At 38.4% G+C, this 16396-nt stretch overlaps 1 protein-coding gene across 3 annotated transcripts; it reads right to left on the bottom strand.

Annotated features, from left to right (window-relative positions):
* Nucleotides 1-766: 766 nt before the first annotated feature.
* On the bottom strand, nt 767-16259 carry CMC2 (C-X9-C motif containing 2). Of its 3 annotated transcripts, XM_036084981.2 has the most exons (6): nt 16085-16259; nt 15600-15875; nt 10565-10602; nt 8795-8907; nt 4330-4401; nt 767-870 (listed from the first exon to the last, which is right to left on the bottom strand). In XM_036084981.2, exons 2-6 carry the CDS (start codon nt 15656-15658, stop codon nt 784-786), a joined length of 369 nt encoding a protein of 122 aa, XP_035940874.1. In that variant the 5' UTR covers nt 15659-15875; nt 16085-16259; the 3' UTR covers nt 767-783. The 3 variants fall into 3 exon arrangements, with proteins under 3 accessions (XP_035940874.1, XP_035940877.1, XP_035940875.1); XM_036084984.2 differs by lacking the exon at nt 15600-15875; XM_036084982.2 differs by lacking the exons at nt 10565-10602; nt 15600-15875 and having other exon boundaries at nt 16085-16256.
* Between the last annotated feature and the right edge of the window lie 137 nt (nt 16260-16396).

Raw genomic sequence — 16396 nt, 5'->3', positions numbered from 1 at the left:
ATAAACCAACATCTCCAAGCTTCAAACTTTTCATCTGCAGCTTCCTCACCTCTTAGCCCTCACAGAATTGAAGAGTTAGGACTTTGCTCTGGATTAAGCTTTGGCTTAAGGGGACGTTTGATCTTCTGTCCAGACCACTGAAACAAGGCTGTTTTGTTTTCTTAACGTTCGTGTGTTCACTGGCACACACATTCAGCACTTTTAATTTCCTTCAAGAACCTTCCCTTTGCATTCACAACTTGGCTAACTGGTGCAAGAGGCCTGGCTCCAGCCTATCTTGGCTTTCAACATGCCTTTCTCACTGAGCTTAATCACTTCTAGCTTTTGACTTAGAGTGAGAGATGGGGGACTCTTCCTTTCACTGGAATACTGAGAGGCCACTGTAGGATTATTAACTGGCCTAATTTCAATATGTTGAGTCTCAGGGGATAGGAAGGCCCAAGGACAGGGAGAGACGAGGGAATGGCTGGTTGGTGAGCAGTCAGAATACACACAACATTGATTAAGTTCACTGTCTTATACGGGCATGCTTTGCGGCACCCCAAAATAATTACAATAGTAACATCACATATCACCGTAAGAAATAGGATAGTAATTATAAAGTGTGAAATATTGTGAGAATTACCAAAACGTGATACAGAGACACGAGGTGAGAAATGATGTTGGAAAAATGGCAATAGTCTTGCTCGACGCAGGGTTGCCACAAACCTTCAATTTGAAAAAAATGCATTATCTGCGAAGCTCAATAAAACGAAGCACAATAAAACGAGGTATGCCTCTAATTTATTTTTCAGATTCCTCTGCAGGATTAAAAAGTCTTTTTCGCATCGCATTGCCATGCTCCCTGCTCTTGGTCCTCTTTTCCATGTACTGGAAAATAAAAGGAAGGGGGGAGAAAAGAGACAGCAGATTATATTACCATTTATATCAGCTGAGTTAAATATTTTAAAATATTTGCAAAAGAGTTTTTGCTGATAAAATTCTTATTTGTCTTTTATTTCACTGAATCTGAAATTGCAAACACAGTACAGCACCTACATCCTAATAGGTGCACAAATATTTACTGAATTAATTTTCTCCCAAAATATGAATTCAGTAAATATTTAAGATGAGTGAGTTCCGTCCTGTTCTGCAGGAACTCACAATCTATTGAAGTCATCTAACCTCTGCTTGAACACTTCTAGCTATGAGCAGCTAACTACCTGAGAGGTAGCCTGTTTAATTGTTGGACCCTTCTACTTGTTCCAAAGGTTTGTTTTTTTTTTAATGTTGAACCAATAAGTGTTTCCCTGTAAATTCTCCTACTGCCCTCTATTTCTTCTTGCAAATATCTGATTACAGAAAATCCACTTACTACCTCTTTTTTAGGCTGAACATTGCTGGTTTCTACAAAGGTTCATAGAACATGGCTTCTGCCTTCCAATAGCTACCTTTTATAAGGTGCTTTAATATCAGTATCCCTTATAAAAAATATCACAACCAGAATTAAAGACAGTGTTCCACACAGTCTGACAGATGTGGGCTACAGAGGACCTACTAGTTCTTACGACCTAGACATTTTATTTCTATAAATATTATCAAGAGTAATTGGCTCTTGGCAACCATATTATCCTATTAGTTCACATGGAAACCTATATTCAGCTGAACCTCCCAGGATCTTTTCATTATGAATAGTCATCAAACCTGATTCTCTCCAAATCCTACATTTCTGTAGTCAGTTGGATCTAAGTGCAGTTTTCACCTTGGAGGTTTTCAGCCTAGTATTTGGATCTGGCCAGTAGGTTATAAGTAACAGGAAATACACAGCCTGGCACTTAGAAGAAGCACTGTGTAAAGCAGAGAAACGTGAATATGAGTGTTTTTGTATGGATATATGTACAGGCTTATATACACCGATAGACATATTTTAAAAGTGAATGAAGGGTCCCTATGGAAAAAGGAAAAAAAGTAAAAGTAAATTCAAGTTGAAAAAACTAAGTATATGTGAACAACTAAGCATCAAAATCTTTTAGGAGCCAGAGATATGGAAAAAGGCCGCAGAAATGAAAATCAATGACAGAGAGCTGAGTAGGGACTCGACTGGGTCCCCTGCCCTGGACCCCTGAGCCAGTGCTGGGAAGGTTCATGCTTACTGCATCTTCGGGTCCCAAAACCTCAAATAAGAGGAGCTAGGCTAGATCATCTCTCAGAAGTTTTCTAGATCTAAAGTTCTGATTGAAGAGTTCTAACATAGCCTCTGGAATGATAGTTTTCAAACTTTTTTTTCTTCTTCATCAAAGGGCCACTTCAAATTACAGATGAAACACAAGGTCCCTTTAACCAAAATCATTCTTTTTATCTGTCACACATTAATTTTCCTCCTAAGATTGTCAGGGGGAAAGAGCATTTCATCACTTTAAAAACTATTTTTTTTAAAAAAAGGCACTGTTCTAGAACATGGAGGGATACCTACTCTGAGAAAAATATTTGATATCTATCTTTAATCACATATACTGGACTGCCTCCAGCAATCGGGTTGGGAAGAGGGTTGTAAGGGTAAATCTTCAGAAGATAATACTTTGTAGGCAGCCAAAATAATAAGTTAAAGAGCAAATTAAAAATATAATCTATGTTAAAATGTATGTTAAGATATCCCCAAAGGGAGTCCAGATGGCCTTTGAATAAAAGAAAAAAAAAAGGATGAACACGATGTTATTCACAAAACTTCAGTGAACAACACAACCAAACCAAACCGAATCGAAAAATTAAGAGGGACAAAACAGGATGCTGCAAAAGTAGTATTAGTGATTATTTTGATAGAAAGAACAAAAGCAGCGACACAGCAGCAAATAGAGGCTAAGGGAACTGGCCAGACCCTTTTTCTAGTTGAAAGCGTCAAGGAATGAAGTACTCAAATGGTACAGGAAGGAGATGGTTAGAGGAGCACATGAAAGGCAGGAAATGGTCAACTAGAAAGCATTAAAGGCAGAGAGGAAATAAATGAGTGCAGGTTCAGAGGACTGAAGGAGGAAAGAACAGACAAAAACATCTATAAATCAGGTAATTTACCAACATAAAAACCACACAGAGGACTTAGAAAATAAGTCAAGGAGAAAATCCAGAATTTATATGAAAACAAACTCAAAGTAAGAAAAATATCTACGACATTCTACCTAATAGTCACTAACAGCTCAGGACCATCTGGGAAGAAAATTTCGAATAAATACCTAATCACCAAACCAATGGCAAAAATTACTGAACTGTAAGAAGAAAAAAAAAATCTAAACTTAGGGAAAAAGTGATCTGACACAACTGAAAGCACGTGAGAAATAAACAGTTGTACTGAATAAAGTAGTGTAGGCTTCTTTTTCCCATCCTCTTATTAAAACGGGAACAAAGCCCTAGGTTCAGTTTTCATATAAACTAGCTCTACATGTAAATAGGAAGAAAAACTCTTTGAAAGTCAATTTAAAACATTTCTGTATGTACACATTTGTGCAAAGAAAATTATCACCCTGAACCGAGAACTCCAGAAAGTTCTTCAAAACGGTAAAGACACTGGAAAGGGATTCTGGGAAGGAAAAAAAAAAGCTTCAGATTGAAATATACAAAAGTTGAAGATAGATGCTGGACAGCTCAAATATTATAACTAATACCTTTCAATATGACGCTAATAGGAAAAAATTTCAAAAATATAGAAAAGGAAAGAAAAGTGGACGGCAGGTGTTCAGTAGTTATAGATTTTTAAAGGTTTGGGACATAAAACAACTGATGTACAAAACAGAAATGGGAGTTAAATTTAAAGATTTCAAAAGCACTCTGCTATATGCCCAAGTCCAAGTCATGGCCTAAAACCGGGTTCAGGAAATGAGTCTTTCCGGCCAAGTCAAACTAGATCCGTGTGGCTCGCACATGCCATGGTTATGAAGAATTCACAATTTTAAACCTGTGAGGAGCCCAAGCCTAGCTCCTGCCACGTTCTGTGAGGAAGCGGAGGCCCAGAAAGTGTTAGTTACCTGCTATGGCTAATAGCTGAATGACCAAAGTCTTTCCACTAAACAAATTCAGTTTCCTAGCTCTTACAATTCATCCAGAGGAGTTACAATGATTATAATAAGGAAGTCGTTTTCATTTATGTGCATGCAAAAACAAACAAACAAACAAACAAAAAAACCCAGCAATGTCCTTTCATTTCTCCTCTTGGTTTTAGGGGAGAACATACATATAAAGTGTCAATTCTCTCTGTTATACTAAAATTTGGAATAAAAAGTAGTAATGGTATTCTAAATATTGCTCAGAAATGTTCTATTCTACTGTTCAACCATTTTCATCCTCTAACACTTTTCTTACCTCCTTCTTCAAGCATTTTCTCATCTCCCGATCGAGATCATTGCAATGACCAAAATATTTCAGAATGCTGTGCTAAAAGGAAGAAGAGGGGTAAAATATTTCATCCCATAATATGCTAAGGTCTCTGGCACATAGAATTTAAATACTTATTCCTAGAGAAATGGGTTTAATGTGTCACCACCCTGTTAATAAGCAAACAGTTAAATCACAAGTATAAAATATACAAATAAACGGACTTATCCTGGCCTTCCAAAAAGGAGGGATAAACGCTGTATAGGTAGAAATGAAAACTAAAAAGATATTTCCTTGATAAAAAGGAAGCCTATTAACCTGCCCAAACCTCACGACGACAGAGTGTAAACAATTCTGTTTTCTAATAGCCCTTTCTTTAATGGCATGTGAAAATCACAGCACAGCCATCTCTACCACAGGGAGCGATATCCAAGTGCAGTGTGGCCATATTAACAGGACCACTGACTTCTTCACTAGCAAACATTCTGTCCCATTGAAGAATTACCTGATAAATGCTGGGGGCCAACACTAATTTTCTCATTTGCCTCCATCCAAAATGTCATCAAAATACATCAGAAACACATAACACTATTATTAAATGGCCTATATGGGCCACATAAGTAAGCCACTAATCCACAATGTAAGAAAACTTATATGTAAAGTTCAAAGTCTGCTTTCTTTGCAAAGCAAAAATAAAAATCTCCTCGTGGTTTCAAGGCCTATGATGATTATCATGGCAAAAAGTATGAATGCTATGAAGCAGATTAAGATGAAGACTGAAGTCAAGAACACAAATTTTAGTTGGGCTATAATTAGTGTATTTGCATATCACGATTTTTAAGGAAAGGGTAGGACAGCATAGTGATGTCCTATAATGACATGCCATAAGGGCTGAACTTGTAATAATAAGCACCTTTTCCTTTTCTTTCTAATTAAGGCTTTCATGGAAACCAGACAACACGTAATTAATAAACTCTGCCTCATGCTAGTCCTTTCTTTCACCGTGACTGTAAATGTCCTTTTCTGGTCCACAGTGAATATATGGGTCATTTTTTCTGGCAAGCATTTAAGGTAAACTAAGATCTCCTACTGGTTACCTAAGGACCTTTTCAGAGTAAGTATCTCTTGTGTATTTTTCTTAAACTATTTCCTTAACAACAAATGAACAGGAACCATGCATTTTCACACACCTTCTGGTGAAGCAGAACTAACAGAAAGGATTAGACTTTCAGAACGTGAGGCAATATTTCATAGTTTGGTTTACACTGACTCATATCATCCCATAGACATACATCTTATTTTTAAATCCAAGACAGAAGCTTTTTTTTTGCTTTTCCAACATTTAAACCCGAAGAAGAATTATACTCTCGTGACATTACATGAAAAACAAAACCAAAGTGCTCCATTGGAATTGGTTTATGAAATGCCCGGGGTCTACAATTCTCTTATATACACATGGCATAAACCTCTAGTGTGCGATGTCTATTTCTAGAGAATCAAACCGACTGAGAAATTGATTGAATAAATGAATCAATCAACTGACACCTTGAAGACAATGTCCCAAGCACTAGGGATACAGCAGTGAGGAAGGTGGACCTGGGCCCTACTCTCAGTACATGGTCAGAGGGAAGAGCCTGCTAATAAAGTGATTGCTATAAAGCAGTAGTTTTCCAAGTGTAGTCCAGGGACACTCACGAATTCCCAAAACCTTTCCAGAGCATGTACACGATAAAAACTATTTCCCTGATAATCAAAAATCTTGTTTTGTTCATTTTCATTCTCTCACAAGGCTACCATAGAATTTTCCAGAGGCCGCACAAAGAGCAATATCACCAAAGACTGAACATGAGGCAGATAGGAGGATCTGGCTATATCCTATTAAGCCAGGCATTAAAGAGAATTGCAAGACTGCAAAAGCAATGTCATTCTTTTCACCCTCTTGTTTTGGAAAATAAGATCTTTTTTATGAAAAACACTACGTTAACATGTATTGGATTTATTATTGTATTTTTATGTAAATTAATATTTTTTTAATTTCTAATTCAGTAAATATAGGTAGCTATAGCCCACATACACAAAAGTTATCTGGGTCCTCAATAATTTTTAAGAGCATAAAGGAGTCGTGAGACCAAAAAATGTGAGAACTATCTTAAAGTAGCAACTGTATTATGTGTGGGGTTACTGGAGTACAGAGCGACTACACCAAGAGAATGTAGGCCAGGAAAGGAGAAAAGGAAGAGGAAATAACAAATGACACTGAATAAAACCTGGAGGATGGTGAAACCTGGTCTAGCACACAGGAAGCGGAGATAGTGGGGAGGGCTCTAAGACAAGCAAGGAGAAAGCAAGCACAGAGGCTTAGAAGAGGGAAGCGTGTTCCAGCACAACTGCACACAGGAGCAAGCAGAAAAGGCGCAGGAGGGTGGTGAGGCGCAAGGGGTGAGTAGGGGACAGGTTCATGAAGGCCCTGAAACAACACAAAGTAAGAAATTTAGATTTGATAACCGCAGGCAAAGGGAGCCATTAGAGGGGAACAATGATTCAACTTACGTTTGAATGATCACTCCAGTGCAAGTGAATGGGGACAGAGAAGAGGACAAAACGGTCAAGAGACCAGGGTGGCCCCACTAAGATAACATTGGAATTAACTGGTGTTAAGAACAGACACATAAATCAGTGGAATAGACTAGAGAGCCCAGAAATAGACCCAGCCACATACGGTCAAGATAATTCAGTAGGGAAAGGATGGTCTCTGCAACAAATTGTCCTGGAACAACAATATCCACAGAGAAAGAAACACTGGCCCATACCTCACACAATACACAAAAATTAACCTGAAATGAATCACAGCCTTAGATGTAAAAGCTAAAACTCTACAACTTCCAGAAGAAAACAACAGGAGAAAAATCCTTGTGACCGGGAAACATACAAAAATACTTGGAAGGCTGGGGCGCCTGGGTGGCTCAGTTGGTTAAGCGACTGCCTTCGGCTCAGGTCATGATCCTGGAGTCTCCGGATCGAGTCCCGCATCGGGCTCCCTGCTCGGCAGGGAGTCTGCTTCTCCCTCTGACCCTCCCCGCTCTCATATGCTCTCTCTCTCTCATAAATAAATAAAATCTTTAAAAAAAAAAAAAAATACTTGGAAGGCAAAAAGAAAAAAAAAAAAAAAAAACCCCACAACAACAACAAAACCTCCCACAAACAATAAGAGAAAAAAACCTGGTAATTAGACCTCATCAAACTTAGAAACTGCTCTTTGAAACACAACCTTAAGAAAATGAAAAAGGATGCTACAGACTAGGAGAACATATTCACAATACAGTCATCAGACAAAGGACTTGTGTGTCGAATGAAAAAAAAAGAATTCTTAAAACTAAATAAAGCAAACAACCCAATTTTAAAACATGGGCAAAAGAAAAAAAATAATAATAGATAAAATTTAAATTAAAAAAAATAAAATAAAATATGGGCAAAAGACTTTATATGAGTGGCCAATAAGCACATGAAAAGATGCTCAAAAACCAGCCACCAGGGAAATAAATCTAAAACCAAATGAGACACTAGTGCACACCCATAAAATGATTAACGTTAAAAAGACAGTATCAATTCTTGATCTAGATGTATGCTTAAAAGAGTCTGCCTAAAGTTTACTGTCAAACAACATTCTTTGAACCAACAAAAATATCTAACTTCACAGGTCACAGGTATTACTTACTACCTTACCATTAGTCTTTAAATTTTACTCATTTAAATGATATTTACTATTATTATAATTTGATATATGTACAGTTTATGAATATCATGAGGAAAATAACACATCATGCAAAGTTAAAGAAATACAGAAATGCTCCTTATAACTGTCTCACATGTCAAGTATATGGAAAAAGCTAAATATGTGACATCTGTAAAAATATCAGCTTAATTTAATGATTTCCAAAAATTGGCTTCCTTTCTATTTTGGTCTAAACTGTGGAATTTTACTTCCATTCCACTAACAAGTAAGCAAACGTGACAAATTAGAACAATCATAATTTAAATCTAGCTAACATCTATTATAAAAAATGTTTCAATCTCCTTTAAACACAGAATAGTAGACATCAAGGAAAATCTTAGAAAAATCTTAAAATAATTCCATTATGATCAGAAGAGTCAGAATTTAACATAAGTGTTCTAGTGCCCTGTAATTTAAAAAAGGAAAGTATTTTATTGTAAGAACGTAGATTCTAACTATTACATATCATTTCAGAAGTTCCCTAACAAACTACCACACTTGATTTTTACTAATCATGAAAGGAGATGGTGTCTGAAAAATCACAAGCATCAGTTACTAATCTTTAGTAAGCCAAGATCCACTGTATTATCATTCCTTTCCATTAGTGGAGGTAACATTTTACATCAGTGTGTTGTACCTAAGTTTCATTTTTGCTTTATGGTCATTTTTCTGAACTCTTACATTTTTGTGACATTCCTTAAGCAAGTTAATCAAGACGTTGCATTCTTCAGTGTGCAAGTGTGGAGATAAGTCAGGATGCATCTTTAGGAGGTGACGGAGCACAGCAGAGCAACCTGTGGATACAAGAGTGTCTTGAATATGTGTGACTGTATTTGTTAATGCGACCTAAAACTATTTCAGTATAAACGTGCAGTGAGCTTTATCAGAAAAGAATGTTGACCTTAGGCAAATTATTAAACCTGAGCCTCAGCTTCCTTATCCAACAATTTAACAGATTCAACAAGTCATCAGGTGCTGTTTGGAGAACCTGCAGGTTCAGAAAAAAGCAGAACTGCTCAAGAGACCCAATCCTGGAAATAAGTGCTCCAGCAGAAACAGCTAGCCTATATTAATAAGCCTGATTTCAATTATTTTCCCCACATTCCTGAAATTGACTACAATTCATTTTGTCCAGTTGAAATTCTATAAAATAAGAGAATTGGTTTATTAATCCTTTTAAAATGCATATTCTTCTGAGAGAGTTAAAGCCTCGATAGCCAATCTCACTTTAGTGTCAATTCATATGGACTGCTTTCTTATTCCTAACATCTGGCTGAGAAAATCCAACTAAACAATGAAGAGAAACAAAAAGCAGATGGGAAAAAAGTTTCTCAATTTAGCAGATATATCCATAAAATGCAATTATTACAACGAAAGCAAGAAGCTGAAATCTCAGAAATTAAATTTAATTGGTTCTTTCACAAAGTAGAAAATTAGCAGCCAACGTCAAAGGAAAAGCATTATTTTGAAGTGTTTGCCACAGTTATAAAGCACTATTTACCTCTTCCTTTTTTTTAACCTCTTCTTTTTAACTTGGAAAACATTACCAAAAAAAAAAAGAACCAATTAATGTTTTAATCTTTCACAAGTTTCAAGAAAGAAAACCTAGGAGAAAATAATGACCTTAGTTGGGCAAAGAGTTCTTAGATAGGTCAAAAGCACAATTCACAAAAGAAAAAATTGGTAAAATCTTATCAAACTTAAAAAACTTTCTCACTTCAAAATACACCATTAAGAAAATGAAAAGACAGAGGGATGAAAAGTACAACATAGGGAATGTCGTCAATAATACTGTAATATATTTATCATGGTGAGCATTTCATAATGCATATAATAAAAAAAAGAAAAGAAAAAGACAAGCCACACTTTGGGTGATAATGACATGTTAATGCAGGTTCATCAGTTGTAAAAACATACGACTCTGGTGGGGGATGTTGATAGTGGGAAGGCTGTGCATGTGTAGTGCAGGGGGCAAATGGGATTTCTGTACTTTCTGTTCAATTGTGCTGTGAACCTAAAACTGCTCTAAAAAATAAATACCCTACAAGCTACAGACTAGGAGAAAATATTTGCAAATCATATATGAAAAAGGATTTGTTATCTAAAATATATAAGCAATGCTTACAAACAATCTTAACATTTAAAATGGACCCCAAAAATGGGCAAAAGATTTGAATAAATACTTCAGATTAAAGATGATAGAGGAATGGTTAATTAAGCACATGAAAAAAATGCTGAACACCATTAGTCACAGGGAAATGCAAACTAAAACCACAATGAGATGGTAACTACACATCTGCCCAAATAGCTATAATCAGAAAGTCAGACAATAACAAGCATTAGTTAGGATGCAGAGAAAACAGACCTCATGCATTGCTAGTGGAAAGGTAAAATAGTACACACTTAGGAAAACAATTTGTCGGTGTCTTAAGGAGTTACACACAAACTTACCAAAGGACCCGGACCACAGAAACCGCACTCCTAAGAATCTACCCAAAAGAAATGAAAACACATATGTACACAAAGACATGTATGTGAATGTTCACAGCATTATTCATTATAGCCAATACTGGAAACAATCCAAATATCGAATAATCTGGTAACTGGACACACAAATGTGGTATATCTAGACAATGGAATATTATTTGGCAATGAAAAGGAATGCACGGATACAGACACCAACACGGATGAACCTCAAAGGCACCAAGCTAAATGAAAGAAACCAGATTCAAAAGACTATATGATCCCATTTACGTGCAATGTCTAGAAAAGGCAAAATTGTAGAGAAAAAAAGCTGATGGGTTTCCTGGACCTGAAAGAGTGAGGATTATTTGCCATTGGGCACAAAGGAATATTTTTACGTGATAAAAATGTTTTAAAATAGGATTGTGGTAGTGGATACACAACTGCAGTTCACTAAAATCACTGAACTCACTTACAATTGGATGAATTTTATATGTAAATTGTACCTTAATAGAGCTAATACCAAAAAGTTCAAGAAATTCAAACTGCCTATCTACCTCCCACTCACAAGTATAATCCTTAAAAATATCTAAACAAATAATTCCAGAGAATTATAGTATTCCTACTATTGCAGACCTCAATTTATAAAAATATCAGTAGATCACTGTTCCATTGAGTGACTTCAATTAAGTGCGCGCACACGCACATGTAGCACACAACAGCTGAAGATCTCGTATCAGCCCGTTGTGCACCGGTAAGTGTTTGAAATGGAAATTGGAAATGCAGCCAAGTTCAAGTTTGGTTTGCCTGCGACTGACTACAAGGTCTTTTTAATGACATAATCTTTTTGCCTCAGAAAGACGGTATCTCATATAGTCTAGCAGTTTAAATCATCTAATACTATACCAATATTATGCATCTACACCTATTAGTTATCTGGCTATCTGATTTCAGCCTCACTTTCTTCTGAAGGAAGATGTATACTTGCTTAGCCACCTAGAAAATGTCTTTTTAGGGCGCCTGGGTGGCTCAGTTGGTTAAGCGACTGCCTTCGGCTCAGGTCATGGTCCCGGAGTCCTAGGATCGAGTCCCACATCGGGCTCCTGGCTCAGCGGGGAGCCTGCTTCTCCCTCTGACCCTCTCCCCTCTCATGCTGTCTCTCTCTCTCTCTCTCTCTCTCAAATAAATAAATAAAATCTTTAAAAAAAAAAACAAACTGAAAATCTATTCTAAAAAAAAAGTCTTTTTATTTTGTAAATGTATTTGACAAAAAATTTTTACATATTTCTATCAACCAGCCCTCAAATGCGTGCTTTTACAGTTCGGAAACAAGCTCACAATGTACTGAAATGACCTTGTTAATTGGCAAATTAAATACTTTAGAAGACACTTTGGCTGCTGAGATAAATACATGCATGTTGTATATAAGTTATAAATGCATACATATCACGATGTATATTTTTCCTCCCTCTATTACAAAAGTTTATGCCACTGTAGGCCCAGCCAGGGTGCCAATAAGACATCTTCCCTTCTACTTACTTATCCTACGTAACTATATCCAAGAAGAAAATGGTTTCATATGGTTTCCTTTTCCTAGTCTTCTTGGTAAAAAGCTAAGCTACTACTTAACTTACAGTTCTAAACACTGACCAAATCCCTTACCTAACGAATTGCTTGCTTTACCAGTCATTCCCCTCTTTCCTCCACCCTTTTTCATGAGATACCCTCTTCTTCTTCTTTCCCTCGATCCACCCTGTACCCACACTTCCTTCCGGCACCTGGTGTCGTCTGGCTTCATGTAACCATTGGTGCTCACGCAGGTGTACTGCCAGACTGCTGGGTGTAATCCACAAAGCACAGCTATAAAACAATGGCATTGTTCTGCTGATGTGAGTGCTGGTATCTTCCAGCAGTCATCTTTAAAAGCCTATTCTAATCAGCATTATTGTAACTCAAAGTAACCTATGAACTGAAGAAAACTAAATGTATATTCCATATTCTTACTTTTAAGATTCCTTCAAAGCCATAAGAATATATCTATATTATTAGTGTAGAAAATAATTTGTTGAAACATTTACCACATGCTAGGCACAAGTTATTAGAATCCTTCCAATAACTGTAGCAAGTAGGTACCTTTATAAATTCAGCAGAACCATAAGAAATTGCCTTTTTGTAGTTCAAATATGCATTACTCACATTTTCATAGTAAAACTAAGCCCCAGGTCACATAGTAAGTGGCAGAGTTACTACCCAATGCCATCTCTCACCAGGACAGATCATTCCCATGTTCAAAACAGGAAAGACATGCCTTCGCAGCAGTTTGTGGAAGAAATAAATACAGAGAGTAAAAACTATTTCCCAAAGAGCCTCTGGTTGGCTACAAGTTCAAAAGACACTAATTCTTGGCCTATCTTCCAAAGAAGTCAATGTAGTATTATCCTGTATAATTAGAAATAGTCTGTCTCCCTCAAGAGAAAGAACAGTACTGTTTTTGTCCTGATCAATCAAGTCCAAAATAATTGACAATGTAAAAATCTGGGGAGAGTGCTCGGGATGAAGATGGCTTTGACTCTAGGTTTAAACAGGAAGCCATTAATGAAACTGGGAATATTTACCAATTTAGGGAAGCTCACATCAGAGGAGATAGATAAAAGAAACAACCTGGTTCACTAAGACAAACAATGGATTGACAATCAAAAGTTGTAGACTTATCTGTCCGTAAATTCTAACACTTTGGTTACTTAATCTGAGACCTAAGTCTCTTCCGTAAATTGGAATTAGCTCTTGACCTGTATCTCTGGGTGGTCATAAGGTTTAAAATAACATATGTGGAAGCATCTGAAATAGTGAGCAGTAAGTGTGATATATGTAAAGTATTATTTGTATATCTGAAATACGCTGTCACAGGATGGGAAAGGCTGAACTGAATTTACAGTGGTGTTTCCAAAGCGCTTCCCAGAACAGGACTGGAAACCAAAGGGTGGATGTTAACAAAGGCAGATGTCCTCTTCCTGGAGCTGTCCAACAATGAAACAGGCTGCTATGTGAGGTTCTCGGTTATCTGTCCTCATGTACCCCAAGGAGACTGGCTACATCAATTATGGACGCCACAGCTTATTCTTGCATCGCATTCTTAAGTTTGTTCTCAAATCTAAGCTCACAATTAAATGATTTTAACCTATTTCCAAAAATAAAATTCACAGTCAATGAATAAAAAACTTGTCACCACTAAAAATACACGAAACAATTTCAAAAGGGTAGTGCCAAAATCATTAACATCAGCCGCACTGCTGAACAAAGATGAAGGGAACATTCACTTGTGATAAGACTTCATGCATGGGTGTTTGTACTAATAAAGAGGAATAAATTCCATTCAAACTGTTATCATTTAAACACAAAACTTCAGTCCCACCTTTACTTTGGCATTTAGAAAACATCAAAAGGGTTAACTTGTCACAGTTACAATGGTTCCCTCCCCACCTCAACTCCACCCACTGCCTTAAGTGTGCACACATTTATTCCACAACAGCCACTGAAACTCTTAAAAATGTTCAGCTGTGACAAGCCGATGTTTCAATAACTGGAGGACAGGCCCCTGCAAAGCAATTTTAACTTTTACTTGGGGGTGAGCTGGGAGTTTAGAAGCAGTATAGTACTCTCACTAAAGACGTAAAAATTATAGGCTTATTTTAGTCACTCCACCTTATTCGACCAAGACTGAGGTAAAATTTTCCTAATGAGTATTCCATGATAGACAGGTTTCAACCACCAGGTGGCACAATTTTAGAAAATAAACCAAGAGTAACCAACGCATTAACTCTAGCAAAGAAAAGTAAGCATTCTAAATAACATTTCAGCAAATATATAGTCACAAGGAGGAAACCCCTTATTTTAATGCCACTTGGGTTTCCTTTCAAAAGATTCTGCTGTTCGGTGGCTGCACCAGAAAGAAATTTATACTACAGCTGCAATTTCTAATGTCATTTTAAAACAAACAAAAAACAAGTACAGAAAAGTCTCTTGGGCAAAGTTTGAAGAAGCTGTTCTCTAGGAAGAACTGTAAACTTAATGCTTTCTAAAACATATCTTTTTTAAAGTCTACTTTTCAGAAAGCACTGGAATTAGTTAAATTAATATTTCTGCAACTATTTCAAACTATGCACGGTGTTCAGCAGAGGTAGCAGACATAGCAGGGTATATTACCTACCCTACCCTTTTCTTTGCAGTTGCAAAGTAACCAAATCTAAACACATGCTATTGAGTGACTAGTGCTCCCAAATACAGACCATGCCCCACTGTTACTGAGAGCAACCCCTAGGCTGCCTGGGCAAAAGGGCTATAGGGCTCTTCAGTTCCACCACACAGTTCTTAAGGAATGGGCCAAGCTGTAGCTTTTCCTCAACACTCAGTAGATGCTGGGCATTCTGCCAAATCACCTGAATTTCAGAGGAAAAAAATCAGTCCATATACCCCAAAGAACACACAGGCTAGGGAGGGAATATTCTTGTAAATGCACATAGTAAATGTCCAATAAATGTTTACCAAATGTTGAATTTAGGATTATAGATCTGAGAATTGGTTCACACCTCAACATAGTTTAAAAAATAAAAAGACGAAAATAAGGCTCATCTGAAATAAACTAAACAAGTGCAGAAGTCTGTATGTACAGGAAAGGACATACAAGGGGCATCACAACACAAGTTTGCCGGTGCAAACTTCTTTTATGCACTTAAAATTTTAAATGAAGGTTTCCAGAACTCGGATTTACTTGACTCTTCATAAAGCACCTACTGTGAACCTACAAGCACGGCCATTTTTAAACCCAGTAAAATGGATCTGAATGTGTCCTTTCCTTGAAAAGTGTACTGACGAGGATCTCACTGGATTCCCACTTCGCAAGACAGACTGGTGGCAACTTTCACTGCAGCTGAGACGTGCCCTAACAAGGCCCCCACCTTCTACATGCAGATCCTAAACTCCTAGATGATAACAATAATAATCATACAATTCATTGAGTGCTCACCGTGTCAAACACTGTGAAGGGCTTCCCTTCTCACCATCGAGGCCATGGGTTATACCCATTTTACAGGCGTGGAAGCCGAGGCTCAAGGAGGGGAAGAGCCCGCCCCAGATCACTAGGCTCGCGAGTGGCGGGATAGACTGCCGCAGAGAGTGAAAGGTCTAGGCCAAAGCATGCTCTAAAGCACCAGCGCATCCTCAGCAAGTGCCCGTGGGCGCAGAGCCCGGGACAGACCTCCAGCCGCCCGCGCGGTGGACTACTCAGTGGACTGCCTGCGAGCTGAGAGCCAAGGCGACCCTGAAGACCAGCGGCCGGACCTTCCAGGTCCCAACCTCCGAGAGCGGCAGGGGGGTGGGAGGGACGGGACACGGCGGGGCGCGCGCGAGCAGGGGTCGAGGGGAGGGGCAGGTGGGCGTCCCGCGGCCTCCCCAGACACCGCGGGCAGGAAGAGAGCGTTCCTCGGAACGGCCCGGACTGCCGAGACTCACCCGACTCGCGGCCACACCAGGAGGGCTGAAGCGACAGTCACCAGCGAAGACTCCCCATTCAAAGGCCGGCAGTCAGGACGCCGGACGTGGGCCAGCTCCCGGTGGCGAAAGCTCCCGCGCCCTCCACAGCTGACCCCTCACGCAGGGCTAGTCCAGCCCCCGCAGCGCCTGGCCTCTGGGGCGCATGCGCCACCCGGCCTGGACGGGCCCATTTCTGGGCGCTGTCGGGGAGGGAGAGCGAGTGCACGGAGGCCAGGCGGAGCCTAAAAACAGCAAGCCGAACCAACAAGCCAGATTTAGGGGGCTGAGATT

The sequence above is a fragment of the Halichoerus grypus genome, chromosome 15 (assembly GCF_964656455.1).
Source record: "Halichoerus grypus chromosome 15, mHalGry1.hap1.1, whole genome shotgun sequence".
Taxonomy (NCBI): domain Eukaryota; kingdom Metazoa; phylum Chordata; class Mammalia; order Carnivora; family Phocidae; genus Halichoerus; species Halichoerus grypus.
The sequence above is the reverse complement of the archived record's forward strand: the minus strand, read 5'-3'. Positions and strand labels throughout refer to the sequence as shown.